This window comes from Erinaceus europaeus, chromosome 15 (genome assembly GCF_950295315.1).
Source record: "Erinaceus europaeus chromosome 15, mEriEur2.1, whole genome shotgun sequence".
In the NCBI taxonomy this organism is placed as follows: domain Eukaryota; kingdom Metazoa; phylum Chordata; class Mammalia; order Eulipotyphla; family Erinaceidae; genus Erinaceus; species Erinaceus europaeus.
The window spans coordinates 45,375,749-45,398,129 of record NC_080176.1 but is presented as its reverse complement, the minus strand read 5'-3'; the positions used below and the strand labels follow the sequence as shown (position 1 = coordinate 45,398,129).

The window sequence follows — 22,381 nt, the reverse complement described above, 5'->3', positions numbered from 1 at the left end:
CTTAACCTGCTGCGCTACTTCCCGCCCCCCTCATCTTCTATTTTATTCATTTTTATTATTTTAATCAAGTATATGGCTTGAAAAATTATGAATGTGGTATTGTTTGTAAATGTTTTACTATTATGTCTGATTTCATGTCACCAGTTTAAAATTCTAAATGCCTTGGTTTTGTTTTGACACACTTAGTATATGCAATCACTTTATTTAAAAAGTCTGTAATTATAGAATGTCTATTCCATTCTGAAAAATAGCACAGGTCTACTATTCTCTCAAAGTGTATTTATTTGCTAGCAGATGAGAGAAAAAAAGACTGTTTCAGTTTACTCACAAGTCAAAGTAAGTTCCTGCTTGCTTCTACTTTGTGACTTGGTCCTTTTTATACTTTTCTTCATAAATTTGAGTTCTCTAGCTTTCTCCATATGTAATTTACGACATATAATACATATATTGAAATTAGTACATAAATGCACAAAATATATAAATATGTGTACACATACATGTATACAGTAACATCAGGAAAAGTTAAAACAATTTAAGACATAAACATGACTCCCAAATCCCAGCAAAAGAAGGAAAAAAAGAAGAAAGTGAAAGAAATAAAAGAAGAGATGGTTAGAGAGAGCTAAAAAGGTATGACAGCTGGCTTTTTGTAAGTGTAATCTAGGCATCTAGCACATACAAACTGTGGGGAAAAAAGAAGAGACTTCTTCAAGTGTTGGTTACTAATCCAGTTTAATGTGATCTTTGAGTGTTTGCTAGGCATCTTTGTGTCCATAATAAGAAAAATGAACAATAAACATAGCTAGAAGAGGAACAGTCAATCTCAGTAATATTATTTGAGCACTGGTCTGTGCTTATCAGAATCTAGTATATCCCTGGACTTTCCAATTACATAATCTAACAGATCTCTTGATAGTAAACAAGATTATTATTACTATTATTATTATTATTATTAACCAGAGCACTGATCAGCTCAGGTTTATGGTGGTACAAGGGATTGAACCTGGGACTTCAAAGCCTCAGGCATAACAGTCTGTTTGCATAACCATTATGCTATTTATCCCTGCCAAGATTATTTTTCTTAAGTCAGTGTGAGTTAGGTTCTTATGCTGAATAGACATAGTTATAAACCATTCAGTGATAAACGCTAACATTTCTTTTCATAGATTTTCCAGCACTTTTGGTTTTGATGATAAGTATAAGTGGACATCTTATATAGAATGAATCAGCATTATATGCAAACTGCCTTGAGAAATCATCACAAGTTATTATCAGTACCTATGAGTTATATCTATTTTTTTTTTTATTTACCAGGAGGGAGGGAACGAGGGAGGGAAGGAAGGAGAGAGAGAGAGAGAGAGAGAACAGAGAGAACACAGAAAGACCAGAGCACTCACTGCTCTCACTTTTAGTAGTGCTGAGGATTGATCCTGGGACATCAGAGCCTCAGGCATGAAATTCTTTTGCATAACCATTATACTGTCTTTTCGGGCCCTATATCTAATTTGTATGCATCTCTGCAGAGATGGAGTCCAGGCTCTCCTGCATTCATAGGTGCTTTAACATTGAGTAGAGTAGCCTTTTGTTTGTTTGTTTTGTTTTGTTTTGTTTTTAGCTTAAGAAAAGAAAATGAGAAGCAAAGAATAAAGCTTCATTCTTCCATTCATGGAGTTGCTTTGTTGCTCTCCTGTGGTAATGGGAGCAAAACCCAGAGTCTCAAGCCTTTCAGGCAGTTGAATCCAGAATACTCCCCTTTGTAATTGGAAATTCACTTGTTTGACTCTACTTGTTTTATGTGTCTGGTGGGTTTCTTTCTATGCATGTCTATAGAATAACTGAATAGTCGATACTTTAGCATAGTGGTTAAGTACTTAGACTTTTAAATAGGTCGGGTTTAAGTAATTTCTTAACTAATTATTAGCAATAAAACTTGAGGCAAGTTACTTAACCCTTCGATGCCTCAGCTTCTTTATCTATAAAATGGGCATAATGACAGCTGCTAGTTTATAGGTTGTTACATGGATAAATGGGATATGCCAGAGAAAACACCTTGAATAATATCTGGCTCACTGAAAACACTAGTGTTATATAGCAGGTATTGCAGGCATGTGCAATAAAACACTAACAATTTTTTTTTTGAACTTCAAATAAATTAAACAGAAAACTATTGCAAACCCAAGGTCTATATAGAAGCTGCCCTAAGACATACAAATATATTTACTATTTAACAAACAGTTAAGAGCACAATAATAGACTCTGAGCCCCAATAAATAAGCACCTATATAGAGAATAAAAGGGACATAAATATTTGATTACCTGACAACAACAAAAAACAAAATACACTGTGGAGAACACATAGTTTTGCTAGTTCAAATATAAAATAAAAAGGGGGCCGGGCAGTAGCGCACGGGGATTAAGTGCACATGGCATGAAGCACAAGGACTGATCCCGGTTTGAGCCCCTGGCTCCCCACCTGCGGGGTTGAGGGGATGGGGGGAGTGGGGGTAGTGGTGGGGTGGTGGTGGTATTTTGCTTCACAGTCTGTGAAGCAGGTCTGCAGGTGTTAATCTTTCTTGTCCCCTCTCTGTCTTCCCCTCCTCTCTTGATTTCTCTCTCTCCTATGCAACAACAATGACAGAAATAGCAACAACGATAAACAAGAAGAGAAGGGCAGCAAAAGGAAAAAAATAGCCTCAGGAGCAGTGGATTCTAGTGCAGGCACCAAGTCCCAGCGATAAGCCTGGAGGCAAATAATAATAATAATAATAGTAATAGTAATAGTAATAATAATAGTAATAATAATAATGAAATCAATGAAGGCATGGTAGCAAGTATTGAATATCAGCATTTTGGAAAGAAATTAAGAATAGATAATATGAAGTTTAGTGCAGATTCTTGCAGAAGAGAATAATTTATTTGTGACATGCAAATATTGCAGAATGTGTTTTACACAACAACTTTATGTCACACAAAGAAAAGAGTTAAAGCTAAAGGCCCTCTTGCCTTTTGGGATATTTTGTTGACATTTTAAATTGCATCAAATGAATGTGCCTTGCTATGAATTCCAAAGAATGTGTTCGTGGAAATACAGTGACAAATTTAATGAGACTTATTTCCCCAAAGTCAACTTACAAAATGTGTGGTTGTGAGTAAATTCAAGACCTCAAAGCAACCACTTACTGATCAAATTGTTATCTCTGGAAGGTGACCCAACTTACTCTAAAAGACTCGGTATTGGTAGAAAATTTTCACACATCAAAGAAGCCATAATAAGGCACTTCATGTTAAATATGCATATCTACAAATATTAGTGGCTACAGGGACATAAAAACAGGCTATATTATCTGAATTCAGGAGAGCGTTGCACGAACAAAATAAAAAAATAGCAAAAGCAGATATACTGGCTTACAGAAATCCAACGTATTGTAGTGAATAGCCCTTTAATTTCACTGAACTCGGAGAACTTTTTTGTGGTCGTTATTGTTGTTTGTTACCAGGGGTTCATTTTTCATCTCTTTTTCAAATAGGAAATGACAAAGACAGACAGATAAATGGAGAGAAAAAAATATCACAGCACAGAAGCTTCCTCTAGGGGAGTGAGGGCTGGGATGGAACCTGGGTCTTCTGCAGGGCAAAGCAGGTACAAAATACGCTTAATAGTGACTATGCATGCCTTAGACAGTAGATACTACAAAAAATCTTCTAGATCCTTTTCTGACATATTTTGTTTCACAAATATTCCTGACATTTGTCCATGAAGCAATTATATTGATAATTTTCTACTCTACATACAATGAAGAATTTCTCCCAATATCAAATAAACAAAAGAGGATTTTCTGATCTTTCCTTTTGCAGCATCGTGAAAATTTGTTTACACCTCTGATTAATCAGATATCAATGTGAGCAGTAAGACAAGGAAGACTGACTTTTACAAAGAAAAAATATTTAAGGTAAATGGTTTAACAACTGGTTTAATTGACAACAGATAGACTCATAAAAGAGACAAGTGACCAATGATTACTTACTTTTTCATGGTTTTATCAACTAAAAGGAACCAACCATTGGGTAATTGGGAAAATTTAGTGAAATGTCTGCCATGATATCTAAGTCCTGTCTGTGGCTCGGTAGATATGGATTTAGTTCTCTCATTATACCCCAATAAGACAACTACCATTTGAAAATATTTGCCCTCCAATCCTAGCTTCCTTTACATTTGTTGTTAGAAACTGGTGTTACAGAACTCACTGTGATGTGACAGGAGAAATGATGTTAAGATCCACATTCCAAGGGTTGGTAGTGTTTAAATACTTAAAAGTTTATGTAGCATATATATATATATATATATATATATATATATATATATATAGACTAGGTTATCCTAGTACACATTAATAGGATACAAATGGTGATTTTAGAGTCTCCTGATATGTAGTTGTTCCTGAATGAAGTTACCCAAAAGAAGAAATAAATTCTCATTAGGAGCAAAAATGATGCAATTAGAATATTCTTTTTTTAAAAAAAAATATTTATTTTCCCTTTTGTTGCCCTTGTTGTTTTTATCGTTGTTGTCGTCATTGTTAAATAGGACAGAGAGAAATGGAGAGAGGAGGGGAAGACAGACACGGGGAGAGAAAGATAGACACCTGCAGACTTGCTTCACCTTCACCGCCTGTGAAACTACTCCCCTGCAGGTGGGGAGCTGCGGACTGGAACCAGGATCCTTACTCTGGTCTTTGCTCTTTGAGCTACATGCACTTAACCTGCTGTGCTGCCGCCCAACTCCCACAATTAGAATATTCTATACTAGCTATTTATTCTCTGGCTTTTCTGGGAGAGAAAGAGACATTCTGGCGATTTCCTTAGACACCACACCACAGAGAACAGACAAAAGTAGGTGGTAGACATGATGCATCTATGAAGCTACCTAAGTAACTGGAGTGTTGGGTCTCTGGCAGGACTGGGGTGCTCTACAAGACAGACTACACCTAAACGCTTAGATGGGGAGATAGCTTAGATGGCTATGATTACATATGCACCTGTCCCCTGATTTGCCAATGGCAGCTGAGGAGACATCACTTCCTTGCATGGAGTTTGTGCACAACCTGTGTTTATACCCAGGGGCAAAACACATTAATAAGGTTAAGAAGGAGGGGAGGGCGTGGGAGTGGGTAATAACTGGGAAGGCCTCTGAGCATCAACCTGGGGGGAAAGGGAGGAGGACCAGGGATGGAGGGTGTTCCCTCTTGCTTCTCCCTATGTGCCAAGTGACAGTAGAAATTTTGAAAGCTGCTATGAGGAGGAGCTAGAGACGGGGCTTTGGGGTGTATTGTACCCCACCCACCCCACTTGTAGGAAAGCCTCTTTCCAGCCAGAGGTAATTAAACTGGAAAGAAGAGGACAGACCCAGGAAAAGAAGGGAAACAATTCTGCTGCTCATCATTCTGTCCTTTATCACTTGCTTCCTGATTCTACTCCCAACCACACTCATCACTGCCAAGGTGGCAGCAGAATAGCCCACAGAGACAACTCTGCTCAGCCACATTGTACATCCTAAGCGGCGCTATCATCCAGCTACGCTCCCTGACCATTGGGACCGCTTCTGATGGCTGTAGCCTCTGCTGCCCCAGGGAGCAACTTCTCTAAGCAGCTCCTTTTCTTTCTCCTGGTGAGTAACAGCCAAAGGATTAGGGAATTCAAGCATGTTACAACGTGCTTCCGCCTTCCAATTTGAGCTTGAAACAGAGTTGGGGAGGGAATGGAAAGCAGACAAGATACACTGGGAAAAGCAAAGACAGATTGTGAGCAAAAGTCAGAGGTGAGAGATCTGTGACTTAGGATGGCAGGTGGTTTGCTTACTCTTAAAGTTCCCACTGCCAGGCTGTGCAAGTTTCTTAAGGGAATCACTGGTTTCATTTTTCTGCAGTGTTTGTCTACAGAGCGGTGGGGTCAGGCATTTGACTCAGGATTTTGAGGTTTACGAATAGTTGTGTGAAATGAATTGTGTTCATTTTGACATGCTGAGTTCACTGAGCTGAACTGCACAAAGAACGTCAAGAATTTTAGAGGAAGATGTGAATAAGGGGCAAGAGAAAGTTAGAGCATTAGAGCTCTTGACTCAGATGTGGGGTTTAGGCTGAAAAGAATGATAAAGGAAAATGTAACTGTCATTGAAAAATGCCCAATGACCTGACTTCCTTGTTTGTAATGTGTACTCAGGTGCTAACATCTCAGCTGCCATGAGGGAGGGAGAGGACTTACTCTGCATCTCCATCTAATATTTCTGAGTGGAGGATTTTCTTTGTTTCCCATTTTTGGCAAAATACTTTCACTTCATATTATATTCTCAGAATTTTGTCATTTACATTTTCCATGCAAGGAATATACAATGCAAGGTTGATGATCTTGTCTTCATCTGGTAATCACTTGAAGAATGAGGGTGAGGGTGGAGGTGGGGGTGGAAATCACAGGCCACTTTGAGATAACAGTAGGCAAATTGTGATGAACACTTTGCAAGGAATTCACCCAGATTTCTTTTGCTTTTGTCCAATATTCTTTGTTTCATCCCTTGCCCATCTATCCTTGACTCCATATTGACTGAAAAAGGACTTAGCCCCAGTTCCCTCCAAATCACTGAGGTCATAATTTAACCCCCAAGTGAACTAGAATAGTACTCCTGGAGTGCCAAGTCCTGAGACAGGAATGAAAGATAGAGGTAGCAGTGGGAAGCTGAATATACCTTATGATAATAATATGTGTTTATGTATATATTTGCACAGGTGTGCATATTTGTATGTGCATATATATATATTTGTAATTCAAAATGCTTTTCTACATTATCTATTTAAATCTTTACTAACAATTTTTATGCTCAGCAGGTTCTCTTAGATATGATTTAGTTTACTTTTTGGCATTAAACATTATATGCAAGGGCGGGTGGGTGGTTCCCCTAGTTGAGTGCACATATTACAATATGTAAGGACCCAGATTCAAGCCCCTGGTCCCAATGTGCAGGGTGTGTAAGCTTTGCAAGCAGTAAAGCAGTGCTGCAGGTGTTTCTCTTTCTTGCTCTCTATCTTCCCCTTTCTTCGTGATTCCTTTCTGTTTCTAGGCAATAAATAGATATATAATAAAATATAAAAATAAACATTAAATAGTCAAATAAACAAGAATGTCTTATTTTTATTTATTCATAAAATTAAAAATATCAACAAGACCACAGGATAAGAGGGGTACAATTCCACACAGTTTCCACCACCAGAGTTCCATATCTCATCCCCTCCCTTGAAAGCTTTCTTTATACTTCTGGGAGTGTGGACCCAGAACCATTGTGGGGTGTGGAAGGTGGAAGGTCTGGCTTCTGTAATTGCTTCTCCGCTAGATATGAGCATTGGCAGGATGATTCATACCCCCAGCCTGTTTCTATCTTTCCATAGTGGGGCAGAGGTCTGGAGATGTGGGGTTCCAGGGTATATTGGTGAGATCATCCACCCAGGGTAGTCAGGTTGGTGTCATGGTAGCATCTACAACTTGGTGGCTGAAAAAACACGAAGATATAAAGCAGAACAAATTGTTAAATAATCAGGAACCTAAAGGCAGAAGTATAGCAGTTGAGATTTGGGGTCTCCATTCTGGAAAAAACTAGTAGGTCTATTTTAGGTATATTCCAGGAATCCATGACTTTACTAATTTTTGCCAGAGTCTGACAGCTAACATGCAGATAGGCAAAAGGTATTGTCTAGGGAGATGGTGACAGAGTTAGAAATAAGACTAGAAAGCTGGATCAGGAAAGAGAGTGACTCTCAAATATGGGAAAAGTGTATAAATATGGTTAACTAAAAAAAACCCATTGATAAGACATTCTTGTTTTATGCTTTAAAAAAAGTGGGTATCTGAATTAGGATTGAATACATTGTGACATTTTAGCTTTTGATATTATCTGCTTAGCAGAGGTTCTCTTGTGTTGTTTTTGTCACTGGGACTTTACTACTCCAGAATGATTTTTTTTTTTTTTGAGAGAGAGAGAGAGAGAGACATCACACATCACAGCACTCAACTTTGCTCCAGTGTGGTGATGCCCATGTTGTGACCTGGGTCTAGACCATGTCAAAACAGGCATAGAATCCAGGCAAACCTGGATTGCCTGCCCACCAGCAGAGATTTTGGTAAATTACAAATTATTTCCTTAGACTGATGAAATATGTTCAATAGACAAGTTACTACAGTACAACTGATAATCTCTAACAGATATGTTCTCTAAAAATACGTCCTCAGAATGTGTGTCTCAGTAGATTATTTTTCACACATGTTATACATAATATATTGAAGAACTTCTTCACACAAACGATTACAATGGGATATATGAATATTAACAGAGGTGATAACCCCTACCTAAAATCAGTGGTTAGATTTTTAGGCACTATTTGAGTTCTAAACATGATGTTTTGTTGAAGTGATGCAATAAGAGTCACTGTTCACTTTACCTTTTTCACTGATACTGAATGACTGTGTTTTTTTGCAAAAGCCACATTTATTTATTTTTTTAATAAAATATTTATTGATTTATTTGTTCCCTTTTATTGCCCTTTTTTGTTGTTGTTGTTGTAGTTATTATTGTTATCATCCTTGTTGGATAAGTCAGAGAGAAATGGAGAGAGGAGGAGGAGACAGAGAGGGGGAGAGACCTGTAGACCTGCTTCACTGCCTGTGAAGTGACTCCCCTGAAGGTGGGGAGCCAGGGCCTCCAACCAGGATTCTTGAGCAGGTCCTTGAGCTTTGAGCCACCTGCGCTTAACCCTCTGCACTACCGCCTGACTCCTGGAAAAGCCACATTTATTGTTGCTTCCTGTTAAGAAGAATAAAAGTATATGGAATTAGAATACTGTTTTTTTCTTTTATGAAATGGTCAATATTTTTATCAATAAGATAAAATGTAATGTTAATGTAATCACATATAATTCCTGATTTTTTTTTCTTTCTTTTGAGGCTTTGATACTTTTTTGTGATGCCTGCAAGAAAATTTCCCTTCAGGTTCCTTCCCATCTTCCAGTTGATGCACTTGTAGGCACAGGTGAGAAAAATGTTAAGAATTTTATTGTTTTAACTGTCACATTTGGCTTCAGGCTGCTTTTGTATAATTTGGGATATAAATGAGCAATTGGCAGTAAAGTAAAATCTATCCAAAAGAAAAGATGGAGTACTTGTTTTTTTACAGCATTTAGAAACAAAGAACAGAGTTAGTTGTTTACTTTAGTTTTATTTATTTTTTTATTTATTGTTTTAATGTTTTATTTATTTTAATGAGACAGAAAGACCAAGCCACTGCTCAGTTCTGGCTTATGATAGTACTGGGGGTTGAACCTGAGACCTCAGAACCTCAGGCATGAAAGTCTTTTGTAGAACCATTATACTCTCTCCCTAGTCCTGTTTACTTTTCTTATAAGAAAAGTGAGCAAAGAACTAAAATATTTTAATTTAATTTAAACAAAGCAAACAAAAAAAACTAGGAGCATATTTTAACATGTAATGTGAAGCTGTAATTACAAAGCTAAGATTCACTAACTGATTAAAATTAAAAAGGTCAATATTTACATGTTTCATAGCAAAATTTGTACTTCAGGTAGATTATTATCTACCAGAAACTACATGACCTAGTTCACAAACTAGCTTGTGACAGCCAATAATTTCTGTCTTTCAACCACATCCATCCCTAAAATATAGATTATTTTGAATTCAAAAGTAACTAGATGATCATTTGCCATATTATTGAGAAATAATAAGTATAAATCAGCTTTCTTATTTTTTGCAATGATTTTAACTATCAATGGTTATTTTAAAATGTTCAAAGTCTACCGGTCATATGATTTATATATCATATATGAAATGGTATGCTTGTGTGTATATGTACAAACTCATCAAAAAGAGTAAAGGTGAAACAGAATAGGTCCAGTACCACTAAAAAAATGCTTTGCATTTATTTATACATCCATTTATAAGTCAAGTAATGGAAACTATGACTCCATTAATTTAATTATCTAACTTTTATGGTCCCTGAATTGTGGAATAGCTGGTACTCAACGAATTTCAAATGTAACCTTCCTTTTCTGCTTTTTATGCACTAGCTTGCAGTCCTAAATCTTGTAAAACTTGTTCCATTCCTGTTTCATCTTACAAATGACTGTGAAATTTCTCCCTGCAGTGAATCTGAAGGAGTGTCTTCAGTCTGCCAGCCGAATCCAATCAAATGATCCTGACTTCAGAGTTCTAGAAGATGGTTCAATTTATACAACACATGACCTCATTTTGTCCACTGAAAGGAAGAGTTTCTCCATTTCAGTTACAGGCAGTCAGACACAGGAACACAAAGTGATAGAAGTTGTACTGGCACCAAGAGGGAAAAAGGTACATAAAACAAAAGCTTAAATATATTCATCTTAATTTTAAGGGCCCTTCATTTCACAACTATTCAAATAATGGTCCTTGAATACTCACTTGTCTGTTTATGTCACTGACATGTAAAGACTGGACTCTTTTAAGGAGTGGTGGAGCTTACAAAACAGTATAAAATGAATAACCGTTGTTAGGGAGCAAAGTCAGAATAGCAAAGGTTTCAGATAGTGTTTTGAGGTGTGGCAATATGAATAAACCAACCAGAAGAACAAGGTAAGGGTGGGGTTAAAACTCACTGAAAATTGATTCAGACTGGCACACCACCCTGAATGGATCTCTCCAAACAACTATGAGCTTGAATCTCTCTTTAAAGACAAGTTATGGTTCTTATTGAAAAGGTCTTTGGTGTCCCTCTATTTAGAGAATGGAGAATTCTTGGAATGAATGATGATGTTCACAAACTGGGAAGAGAGAAGATTATTTATTTTCATTTTGCAGACTCTGAAAATTAATAACTCAACATTTATAAGTGACTTTCCTGGCTAGATTCCTTTTGCTTGCAAGCACTTCTCATCACTGAATTTAGAATATGCATAGGGCTTATAGAATTCTATTTTATATTTAAATCATATGGATTTTATGTATCAAAATTAAGCAATTAAACAAATGCTGACTATGTTTTTATCTAGATATACAAGATTTTCTACTGCAGTTAGTTGCTCTACTTTAACAACTTTTGATTGCATCACTCCTAGTAGAATAAAATCAGTTGCTAAATATTTGTTCATGTGTTATCTATTTTAAGGGGTTCTCCCCATGACACCTTTCACCAGTGCTATGTACCGTTCTGGTTAACTAACTGATTAAATCAGGAAATGAGTGAAACTGATGCTTATATGTGTGTTTCTGTGTTGTACCCATCTGAAAAAGAGGCACAAATTAGTTGAGGTTACCTATGGTCTTATATACAATCCTTATTTATTCTCTTTGTGTTCAGGGGTATGTTAAAGTAATGATTACTAGACCAGAAGTAATGCTCTATTTCTTAACCCTTGATCATCAAATTTAGCTTTTTGAGAGGCAAGAGAGACAGAAGAAAGACCCAGTCCTCAAACGCAGCAAGAGACGATGGGCTCCTATTCCATGCTCACTGATGGAGAACTCCTTAGGTCCATTTCCACAACATGTGCAGCAGGTACATTTTGTTTGTTTGATTTTATATGTTGAAACTGAAAGATTTCCTTAAAAAACACAAGAGTGTGTGGGTATGTGTGGTAGTGGGAAGGGAGACAGATGAGAGCATCAATCTAACCTTTATGGTATTCTTATTTGTTTCTGCCTTTCTTGTTTGTATGTGGTGCCAGGGACTGAACCCAGGGCCTCACACATGCAAGACATGCACTTTACCATTGTCTCACCTTTCTAGCTCCTAAAACCTTTGAGTTTCACAGTATCCTGAACCAGTAGAATAACCTGTTGGTACTAGGAAGGATCGTCTGTTCACCAAAACTAATGTTATGTATGTGTGAATCAATGTGTGTTATTCCTCTTTCAGAAATTATATTAAGCCTTATAAAGAAGTTCATTCATATTTTGAGTTCTGGCAGTCCTAAGTCTACCTACAAATTTGCTTGAATACGTTACCAAACTTTAGCATTCACATTCAGAGAACATGCCTATAGGTTTTGCATAATTCAACTCTTCTAATTAACAATTATCTACACACACACACACACACACACACACACACACTTTCTTTCTCTCTCTCACAACATTGGTATTTCCATTTGCAAAAGGGAGATATCACTCCACATACTGGGAATGTAGTCATAGGCTCATTTTGAAACTATGCAACTATTGAAGAATCAATTGTGAGAAAAATAGTGCATTATTTCTACTTTTATTCATTACAAAATATTCTATGTCTTATTCTTATCATTCAAAATCACTATAACTATCGCTATACTTTATATTGTAATAAAAGTAAGTAAATTGGAATTGTAAAAATACATTCAGCTACAAAAAAATTATTTCTATAGTGATTCAGCTAGCTCAAAGCCATGTAAGTGGCCTGGTATCTAAAATGTTAGCTTGATACTCTGGCATCTCTGTCTGTCTGCCTGTCTGTCACTCTCTCTCTCTCTTTTGTCCTTTTATTTACTTGTGAAATTAAATTAATTAATTAAAAATAATTTTTGGATAAAATATGTGACAGAGCTTAGGGATTTGCATGTCATAGACTACAAATAAGAATTAGAGAAATATGGGAGATGATGGGTACATAAAGAGGAGAGAGAATAGGGGATTAGGAAGGAAAGAATTGCTGAAATATAAAACCTCAAGAGAGTTGAAAATATTTATTATCCTAAAGTGTTGCTTGCTATTATAGGTCCAGTCTGATGCTGCACAGAACTACACCATCTTTTACTCTATAAGTGGACCAGGAGTGGACAAAGAACCCTTCAATCTTTTCTTCATAGATAAAGACACTGGAGACATATTTTGTACACGGAGCATAGACCGAGAGAAACATGACCAGTTTCCAGTAAGATTGTTGGGTTATTGCTTGAGACTAATGTTTCTTATTATTGGCTTAATATTATCAATGTTTCCTGTTGATATTTTTGAAGAATTTGTGATTTAACTTAAATTTCAAATACCATTAATGTTGACAATAAGCTTCAATTTCCAGTACCATTAATGTTGACAATAAGCTTCAATTTGGTGTCAGTGACGAGAGACAGTGAATATCACAAGAGTAGAAAGTATAGTTATAGAAGGACAGGCTTTTGAGAAGTAGAACACAGGGGCGACAATGCTCCTTGTATCAAGATAACTCATTTCTTGTATCAAGATAACTCATTTAATCTCTCACTATTCTTAAAATGTTTATTTATTTACTTTTAATGGAAGAGAGATACAAAGAGAAGGACTCAGAGAGAGACACCCAAGACCCCAGATCTTGAGACGTGAAAGTCTTTTGCACAACCTTTAGGCTATTTCCCCAACTATTAGGCTATTTCCCCAACCCTTTATTTATTATAAACTACAAATTTATATTACAAGTCACATGAGAATTTTTCTTAATACTAAAGTTTAGGCTCATTACCAGAAACATTGACTTAATTCTTCTGGAGTGGAAAGCAGACAACTGAAAATTTATTCATGGTGATTCTAAAAATATCCTAGGTTTGAGATCCACTGATTTAGTGTCCTGCTTGGTATTTTGCTTCTTTTCTTTTCTCCCCTGACTTTCTTTCAGACACAAGAATCTTCAACATCATTTGGCTTCCAAAGTAATCCAGAGTCTTTACCAATTCATCTTATTGTGTGTAATATTACTAATACTCATAGAAAAACATTAACATCTGAAAATAAGATCCTTTATTTCCTATTTCAAACTTGACATGTCTCATTAATATTCATATGAATAATCTGACAGAAAAGAGAAAATCATATTAGCTTTGTGGGGATTGTAAATGAAAATGCTTAAACAATTCTTTTATTAAAATTTGTTGTATTATCTTTATTTATTGGATAGAGACAGACAGAAATTGAGAGAGAAGAGGGTAATAGAGAGGGAGAGAGACAGAAAGACACCTGCAGCACTGCTTCACCACCAACAAAGCTTTCCCTCTACAGGTGGGGACTAGGGGCTGGAACCAGGTCCTTGCAAATTTCTAACACATGCATTCAACCAGGTGTGCTACCACCTAGCCCCTAAATACTACTTATGTCGAATTATAAGTGAGTTTAGTAAAATTATTTGCTAAGGGAGTGCATTAAAAAGGAGGAATATTGGGGGCAGGTGGTGGCACACCTTGTTAATTGCACGTACTACAGTGTGTAAGGATGCAGGTTCAAGCCCCTGGTCCCTACCTGCGGGGTGAAATATTCAAGAGTGGTGAAAGAAGGCTGCAGGTGTTTTTCTGTCTCACTCCCTCTATATATCCCCTTCCCCTCTCAATTTCTGGCTTTCTCTACCGAATAATAAATACATAAAAATATTTTAAGGGTGTCAGGTGGTAGCGCAGAGGGTTAAGCTCACATGGTGCAAAGAGCAAGGACTGGCGTAAGGATCCCAGTTTGAGCCCCCGGCTCCCCACCTGCAGGGGAATCACTTTACAGAAGGTGAAGCAGGTCTGCAGGTGTTTGTCTTTCTCTCCCCCTCTCTATTTTTCCCCTCCTCTCTCGATTTCTCTCTGTCCTATCCAACAGTGAACGACATAAACAAATAACAATAATACCACAACAAAGCTACAACAAGGGCAACAAAGGGGGGAAAATGGCCTCCAGGAGCAGTGGATTCATGGTGCAGGCACTGAGCCCCAGCAATAACCCTGGAGGCAAAAAAAAAAATTAAAAAACTAAATTAAATAAAATTAAAAAAGGAAATAGCCCAGTCTTGGGCAATAGAGAAAATAATGCTTTAGCAGATATCCAAAAGATGAATAGGAATTTTTGCCTACAAAGAAGCAGCTATGAAAGAAGTTAATACTTGAGGAAAAGAGGGGAGGGGTAATCTAAACAGCCATTGCAGAGAAATAGGTCATTAAAAAAAATCTTCCTTTACAAAGAATTCAGCAATAACAATGGACTCTATGGACTCTGGTTAGAATGTTGTTTGAAGTGAAGGAAGAATATGAAATATGAGGCAATAATGGTATCCAAAGGACAAAGTGTGAAAAACATTAATCATGTAAGGATCCTGTCCTAAGGATTTCAAAGCTTATGACTGTTAGCAAAGTTTCTGGAACAAAATACACACTCAGGGTTTTCATAATTCAGTACAATGGTTGGGTTAGCATGACATAGTTTATTAGTGATTTTCTGCTCCCTCTCAAATGTTTTAGAAATATATACTGTATTCATAATGTGAAATTTACTTTAAAAATAGCTTCCATAGGCTATTCTAGAAGTATGCTAAACATTATTTAAGTCATTTTTGATAATGATATCAAGAAAGCAGGTAAAGAATTGATTAATTGATAAATTAAGTATTTTCTTATAACTATAAATTTATCTCTGTAATATAGACATGCATATATTTACATAAATACACGTGGGTAAATATATGTAAAATTCCTTTATCAGGTATATTACTATTTCACAAGAAGTATATTTCATTTTTTTTTTTACTATTGATTGTTATCTTTGAGATCTTTGACAATTTCTTGTCAGTTAAGTTATCTATCTGTCTTGATTTCTTACTGAGACCATTACCCATGGTAGGGGAAGATGATCTTACAAAATAAACTAGTATGCTCTTGATATTTTTGAAATGATAAATAATTTATGTTCAAGTTGGACCTGTGAATAATTTTCCTTTTATAATCAGCCATATTTTTTTAGTTCTCCTTAGCATGGCTATAAGATTATATTGGCATCAAGAAGCTATATTTTGGGGCCAGGTGGTGGCACATCTGGTTGAGTGCCCTTACAGTGCACAAGGACCTGGGTTCGAGCACCCGGCCCCACCTGTAGGGGAAACTTCACAAGTGGGGAAGCAGGGCTTCAGGTGTCTCCCTCTCTATCACCCCCTTCCCTCTCGATTTCTGGCTGTCTCTAACCAAATAAATAAATAAAGATAGTTAAAAAAAAAAAAAAAGGAGTTGGGCGGTAGCGCAGCAGGTTAGGCGGAGGTGTGCGAAGCCCAAGAACCAGAGTAAGGATCCTGGTTGGAGCCCCCCTCTTCCCACCTGCAGGGGGGGTTGCTTGACACGTGGTGAAGCAGGTCTGCAGGTGTCTGTCTTTCTCCCCCCCCCCTTTCTTCCCCTCCTCTTTCCATTTCTTTCTGTTCTATCCAACAATGATGACATCAACAACAGCAATAATAACTACTACAAGAAAAAATAACAAAGGCAACAAAAGGGAATAAATAAAAAATTTTAAAAAGGAGCTATATTTTTGAATTGCTAAATTTTATGAAGCAAACATAGCAGCCAGATGTAAACATTCAGTTTTAAAATCATTTGAGTCAATGTGGACTAGACGACTTCTCTGTCAATGAAGAGGTTAAAACCAAAACAGATTGGGCAGGGGGTAGACAGCTTAATGGTTATGCAAAGAGACTCTCATGCCTGAGGCTCCAGAGTCTCTACTTCAGTCTCCCACACCACCATAAACCAGAGCTAAGCAGTGCTCTGGTTAAATAAGTAATAAAATAAAATATTCTTTTACTGTCCTAGGAAATCATTCCCACTTTTTATTCATTCTGGGCAGCTTATTTTTTCTGGTAAAATTAGTAGATATTTAAGAACTGCCATTTACTCATTTAGTCTTAGGTTGTGAATCTGTTTTCTTCTGTTTTGTGGACTGCTAATAGTTGTCATGCTTTTTAAAGCTGTTCATGAAATGTCATAGGGTCGATAAACTCACTATTGCAACTATTCTGCTCTTTAAAAACTTTATTTTATTTTATAACAGTTTTTGTTGTTGTAGTTGTTGTTGAGAGTGAATTGTTTACAGTAGAATCATTGACACATAAGTACTATTTCTATCTCTGTGGTAGGTTATCTGCAAAACTCTCACCATCAACGAATGTCCTACCTAACCCTCTGTGTTATACAGTGGCCTCGGTGCCTTCTCAACCAACATCTCCTTGACCCTCACCCCCACTTCCCCAATTCTTTTACTTTGTTGCAATACACCACCATCCCCAATCCAGGCTTCACTTTGTGTTTAACTTTTCTTTCCTTGTTTTTGAAGTTCTATTTATAAGTTAGGCCTGTAAAAATATTTTAAAGTATTCTTTTTTATATAATTTTTTAAGTTTTTAATTTATAAAAAGGAAATGCTGACAAAAACCGTAGTATGAAAGTATCCTAATAGAGAGTCAGACAAGGCACAAGCTATAGAATTTTACCTTCAGAACTGGGTATTTTGTTTTCATTTCAACTATGTAAAAGCTAAATATTAATCAATTATTATAATTTTAAATAATTTGATTCTGAGGGGGAATGATATCACAGTAACACCACTTGAATTTAATGATATTCTAACTCAGTTAAAATGTGATGAATGCTAGAGTATCTGTATTATATTTATTATAACAATCTTTAAGTATATTATTACTTTTAATATAGTTAATGAGAACTACACTGAAACTGTGTTTTAATGAATGTTACAAAGCTGTTGCCTAACAACTAAATTTTTAGAATTAGTTTATCACTTACATTTATTATAGTTTCTCATTAAGTGGATTCTCCTTGAGAGTTAATTTAAATTTAAAGGGTAGTTACTAGCTTAGTGACTAAATCATCTCAATTTTATTTATTTTAGAATTACTTGGCTCATTCTTTTCAGGAAATGGTATCAGTGCCTTGAAATAGCACCTGAGACAAAAAAAAAATCACCACACCTGAGTCATAATACTGATTTGTAGCTAAATATGAGGGAAATGTATTTGTACAAGTGATCATATGGCTGGAAACAGATTCTTTTCATCTCCACTGAAGATAAAATCTAGGAAAAAATAGTGTACACTTTTAGTTAGACAATAAAGGGGCTGGGAGGTAGCACACCAGGTTAAGCACACATAGTACTAAGCTCAAGGACCCGCCAAAGAATCCCGGTTCAAGTCCCAGTTCCCCACCTGCAGGAGGGGGTCACTTCACAAGCAGTGAACAGGTCTCCAGGTGTCTATCTTTCTTCCTCTCTATCTTCCCCATCTCTCTCAATTTCTCTCTGTCCTATCCTATAAAATGGGAAAAAAACAAAAGGCTGCCAGGAACAGTGGATTCTAGCACCCAGAGGTAACCCTGCAGGCAGAAAAAGAAGAAGAAGAAGAAGAAGAAGAAGAAGAAGAAGAAGAAGAAGAAGAAGAAGAAGAAGAAGGAGAAGAAGAAGAAGAAGAAGAAGAAGAGGAAGAAGAAGAAGAAAGGAAAGAAAAAGACAGTAATATAGGTCAACGTTTAAGATCCAAAGTCATGAAAGAATGATATAGATATATTGGAAAACACCAGATGTTTGGTAGAAGAATAGAGATGACATAACCCCTAGTACTTGGCAACTGGCTAATAAAATTTCTGAAAGAGTGAAGGTAGTTACATGGCATTTTTCCCAAGTTCATTTTGAGAGAAAAATTCAGAAATTGTGAAGAAACAATTTGATGGTGTTTAGAGGAAAGACATTCAATTCTGCTATATGGGAATAGATATACCATTTAAAGATGTAGTTTGGAATATGTTTCCTAGTTTACTAGCATTTTTCTCACACACAAGAATTATCTTTGTGATAGAAGGATAAAAGTCAGAAAAAGAACTCATTGTTGAGTAACCAGAAGACAAATGGCATATTTGCATATACAAATCCGTTAATAAAGATGCACACTTTCTAAACTTAAAAATACCGTAACTAGAAGTCTAAGTGCATTCCACTAAGCAGTGCCACAGTCAGTTAAGCTGGGGGTGAACTGGTCCCACTTTGCTGGAAGACATTTTATAGGGTAACAGGTAATGAGAACTGGAAGACTGAAGGTATACGGTAGGCAAAGGCTGTGCTAGTGTCTCTCCATTGTGCAAGCTCTTGGATACGTGTTGTTTTGTGGATGGTTTGTTAAATATTGTATCTCTCCCAAACTGCAGGTTTTAATTATGTGTATATCACTTGAGAAAAAAACTGATAGTCTTTGTCTACCTTCCAGCTATATGCTTATGCAACAACTGCAGATGGTTATGCCCCCGAGTACCCTCTCCCCTTATTATTCAAGGTTGAGGATGATAATGATAACGCCCCATATTTTGAAACCAAATTAACTACATTTACTGTGGATGAAAATTGCAGATCTGGTAAGTTCACACTTGAAGAAAATACTAGGTTTTTGCTTTGCGTTCGTCTTTTATGTGTTTTTTTTATTAATTTTTTATTTTTGAGAGAGATGCAGAGAGAGAGAGAGAAACACCAGAGCACTGCTCAGCTCAGGCTTATGGTGGTGAGGGGGATTGAACCTGGGATTTAGGAGCTTCAGGCATGAGAGTCTGTTTGCTTAACCATTATGCTGTTTCCCTCGCCCATCTTTTATGTTTTCAACAGTTATGCAAAAACATTTCAAAACACTTGACCTCCAAATGCATTCTTCATAAAATTTTTAACGCTATAAGAATATCAACTTGATAAGCCTTTAAAAGTTAAGTGTTTTGTCTTTCTTTTTCCATGTCTATGGAGAAGGCACCTGATAGTCAAATGTACTGACTTGGTTATAGTAGTCCACAATGAATGTGTGAGAGGTGAATGCTATTTATATTTCTTATCTTGACCATGTCCCTGTGTCACAGATCCATTTATAAATTTAAAGTTATGAGCTTAAAGCAACAAATAATTTGATTCTTTAAAAACTTCTGATATATGATCAAAGACCAAGAAATGTATTATGTAATAGAAATGTTGATATTAATTATAATATATATGTATGCATATATATATCTTTAGTTGGTATATTTTCAAAATTTAACAACATTGGAATGAATTTGATGCTAATGGTGCTAAGGAATTAGACCTAGATGTACCAACAGGGCATAAAAAGACTGTTGAGGGGAGTCGGGCTGTAGCGCAGCGGGTTAAGCGCAGGTGGCGCAAAGCACAAGGACCGGCATAAGGATCCCGGTTCGAACCCCGGCTCCCCACCTGCAGAGGAGTCACTTCACAGGCGGTGAAGCAGGTCTGCAGGTGTCTATCTTTCTCTCCTCCTCTCTGTCTTCCCCTCCTCTCTCCATTTCTCTCTGTCCTATCCAATAACGACAACAACAATAATAACTACAACAATAAAAAAACAACAAGGGCAACAAAAGGGAATAAATAAATAAAATAAATAAAAATTAAAAAAAAGACTGTTGAGTTTATCACTTATCTTTTCTTTAGGAAATACCTGTTCTTACAATTTTTCCTTTCTTGCCTTTATGGATGTATGCTTAATAATGTGTTCCCATGATAGGTGGTTTGCTTAAATAAACACTTTTAAATTTAGCTTGTCAACAATAGACTGGACCGCCATATTCATGTCTTAAATCTGGTAATAGTACGTTCACATATTAGCACTTCAGTTCACTTATTCAAATAAAATTCATAAAGATTTTGCTTTCATATATACAGCTGCATGATTTCTCTACTTAACAGTATGAAGTTGGGCTATTAACAGAAAAATTAGGGGATGGACAGTGGTGTACCAGGTAATATTCACAGATTGTCCTGCATGTGGGAACCAGGGTTCAAAACCCTGGACCACACCTACAAGGAAGAAATTTCATGAGAAGTGAAGCAGTATTGCAGTTGTACTTTTCTCTCTCTGTCTCCATCTTTACTTTCCTTCTCAATTTCTCTCTTTTTTTATAGAAGAAAGAAAGAAAGAAAGAAAGAAAGAAAGAAAGGAAGGGAGGGAAATGACCAATGGGAATGGTAGATTCATTATTCAGGCACCAAGACTCAGCAATAATCATGATGACAATAAAAATAAATAAACAAAAGTAAATAGAATTTCAGGGCACTGAGTTAAGGGGAAGAATCTGAAACCCGCTGCTACTGAGGTAAGATGGACAATTTCTATGCCAATAACACAAATCATGTCATTCATAGTAGCCACCTAATTCTAGTTCCCAAGTAAATAGAACTTAGAGGTTTCGAGACCATTTTGACACTTCTTTTTTTCTAAGAATATTTTATATGAAAATCAGACAAACTGATGGTAGGGGAGAGTGAGCTACAGCAATTCTTTGATTTTACTTTTGTATGTGATTCTGTTATGTTAGTACTCTGCATTGTTGACACCTCTGAACCTATCTTAACAGGAACTTCAGTGGGAAAAGTAACCGCCATAGATCTCGATGAGCCTGACACACTGCATACTCGTCTGAAATATAAAATCCTACAGCAAATCCCAGACCATCCCAAGCATTTCTCCATCCACCCAGATACAGGTGTCATCACCACAACTACAACTTTATTGGACAGAGAAGTAATGATCTGATTAGTTTTTCAGTCATTAAATTAATACTTAAGCTGACAATGAGCTCCTATAGAAACAGCATGTAGAGCCCGTCGCCTCTCTTAGGCTTGCTTTCTAATACACAGGCTGTGGTTAGGGCTTCTCTGCAAACTTCCTCTTATGCTATAGAGATTTGGGGAAGGTTCGAGTCATAAGATGAGACCTTGTTGGTGATTATTGACCTGATTCAGTGTGCCAGTAGAAAAATAACTCTCATTTTTGAGATTCTGTATTAGACACATCAAACTTTCATTTGTACTAGCCAGTGTATAATGTTTTGTGTGTGTTTATAGCGATGTATTTTTGTGTGTGTATTTATGTATTTGAATGTCTATAAAGTGATCAGAACTTATGCAGTGATTACAGGAGCAACAAATCCTGAGAAATAGATGTATTTATCAATACACCATCATTTATTTTTTTCAGAAATGTGATACTTATAAGCTGATAATGGAAGTGAGAGACATGGCGGGCCAACATTTTGGTTTATTTAATACAGGAACAATTACTATTACACTTGAGGATGTAAATGATAATGCACCATCTTTTACAGAAACTTCTGTGAGTAAATCTTTATGCTAAATTATCTATCAATAGATTCACTTAGTTCTCAAAAATCAAACCTAGAATTTGGTTAGTTCATGAGATTACACAGTCTGGTTTTAGTAGATACCATTTCCAAATGGCACATTTAGAAAAAAATGAATTTTGTATAAATAATTTAAGCATAGGTTATTTCTAGATGCTGAGGCTGTAAATATTCTCCTGACTACAAGGCTTAGCCCTTGAAGTCACTTGTGTGTTTTCTTGCATGTCAGGCTTCACAGCTCAATTGGTTGGACTAAATTCCTTTCATACGGTGAAGAAGAGGTCCTCTATTTGGTATCATTTACATTTTGAATTCTTCTGATTTTTGTACATTGATTTTATAGCCTGACACCTTGCTATATTGCCTAATAAGTTCCAGTAGTTTTCTGCTGGATTCTTTAGGCTTTTATGTATACTATCGTATCATTT

The 22,381-nt window shown here is 36.4% G+C and overlaps 1 protein-coding gene across 2 annotated transcripts in view; it reads left to right on the top strand.

The window, feature by feature from the left end:
* Positions 1 to 5,254: 5,254 nt before the first annotated feature.
* DSC1 (desmocollin 1) overlaps positions 5,255 to 22,381 on the top strand; it is a 33,930-nt gene continuing 16,803 nt past the window's right edge. The window contains exons 1-8 of one of the 2 annotated variants that reach the window (XM_060173656.1): positions 5,255 to 5,665; positions 8,983 to 9,067; positions 10,196 to 10,398; positions 11,456 to 11,581; positions 12,776 to 12,931; positions 19,031 to 19,175; positions 21,168 to 21,334; positions 21,791 to 21,925. In XM_060173656.1, the coding sequence (XP_060029639.1) occupies positions 5,603 to 5,665; positions 8,983 to 9,067; positions 10,196 to 10,398; positions 11,456 to 11,581; positions 12,776 to 12,931; positions 19,031 to 19,175; positions 21,168 to 21,334; positions 21,791 to 21,925 (1,080 nt within the window). In that variant the 5' untranslated portion in view covers positions 5,255 to 5,602. The remainder of the gene's footprint in view (positions 5,666 to 8,982; positions 9,068 to 10,195; positions 10,399 to 11,455; positions 11,582 to 12,775; positions 12,932 to 19,030; positions 19,176 to 21,167; positions 21,335 to 21,790; positions 21,926 to 22,381) is intronic. The other variant, XM_060173657.1, reaches the window with a different exon arrangement.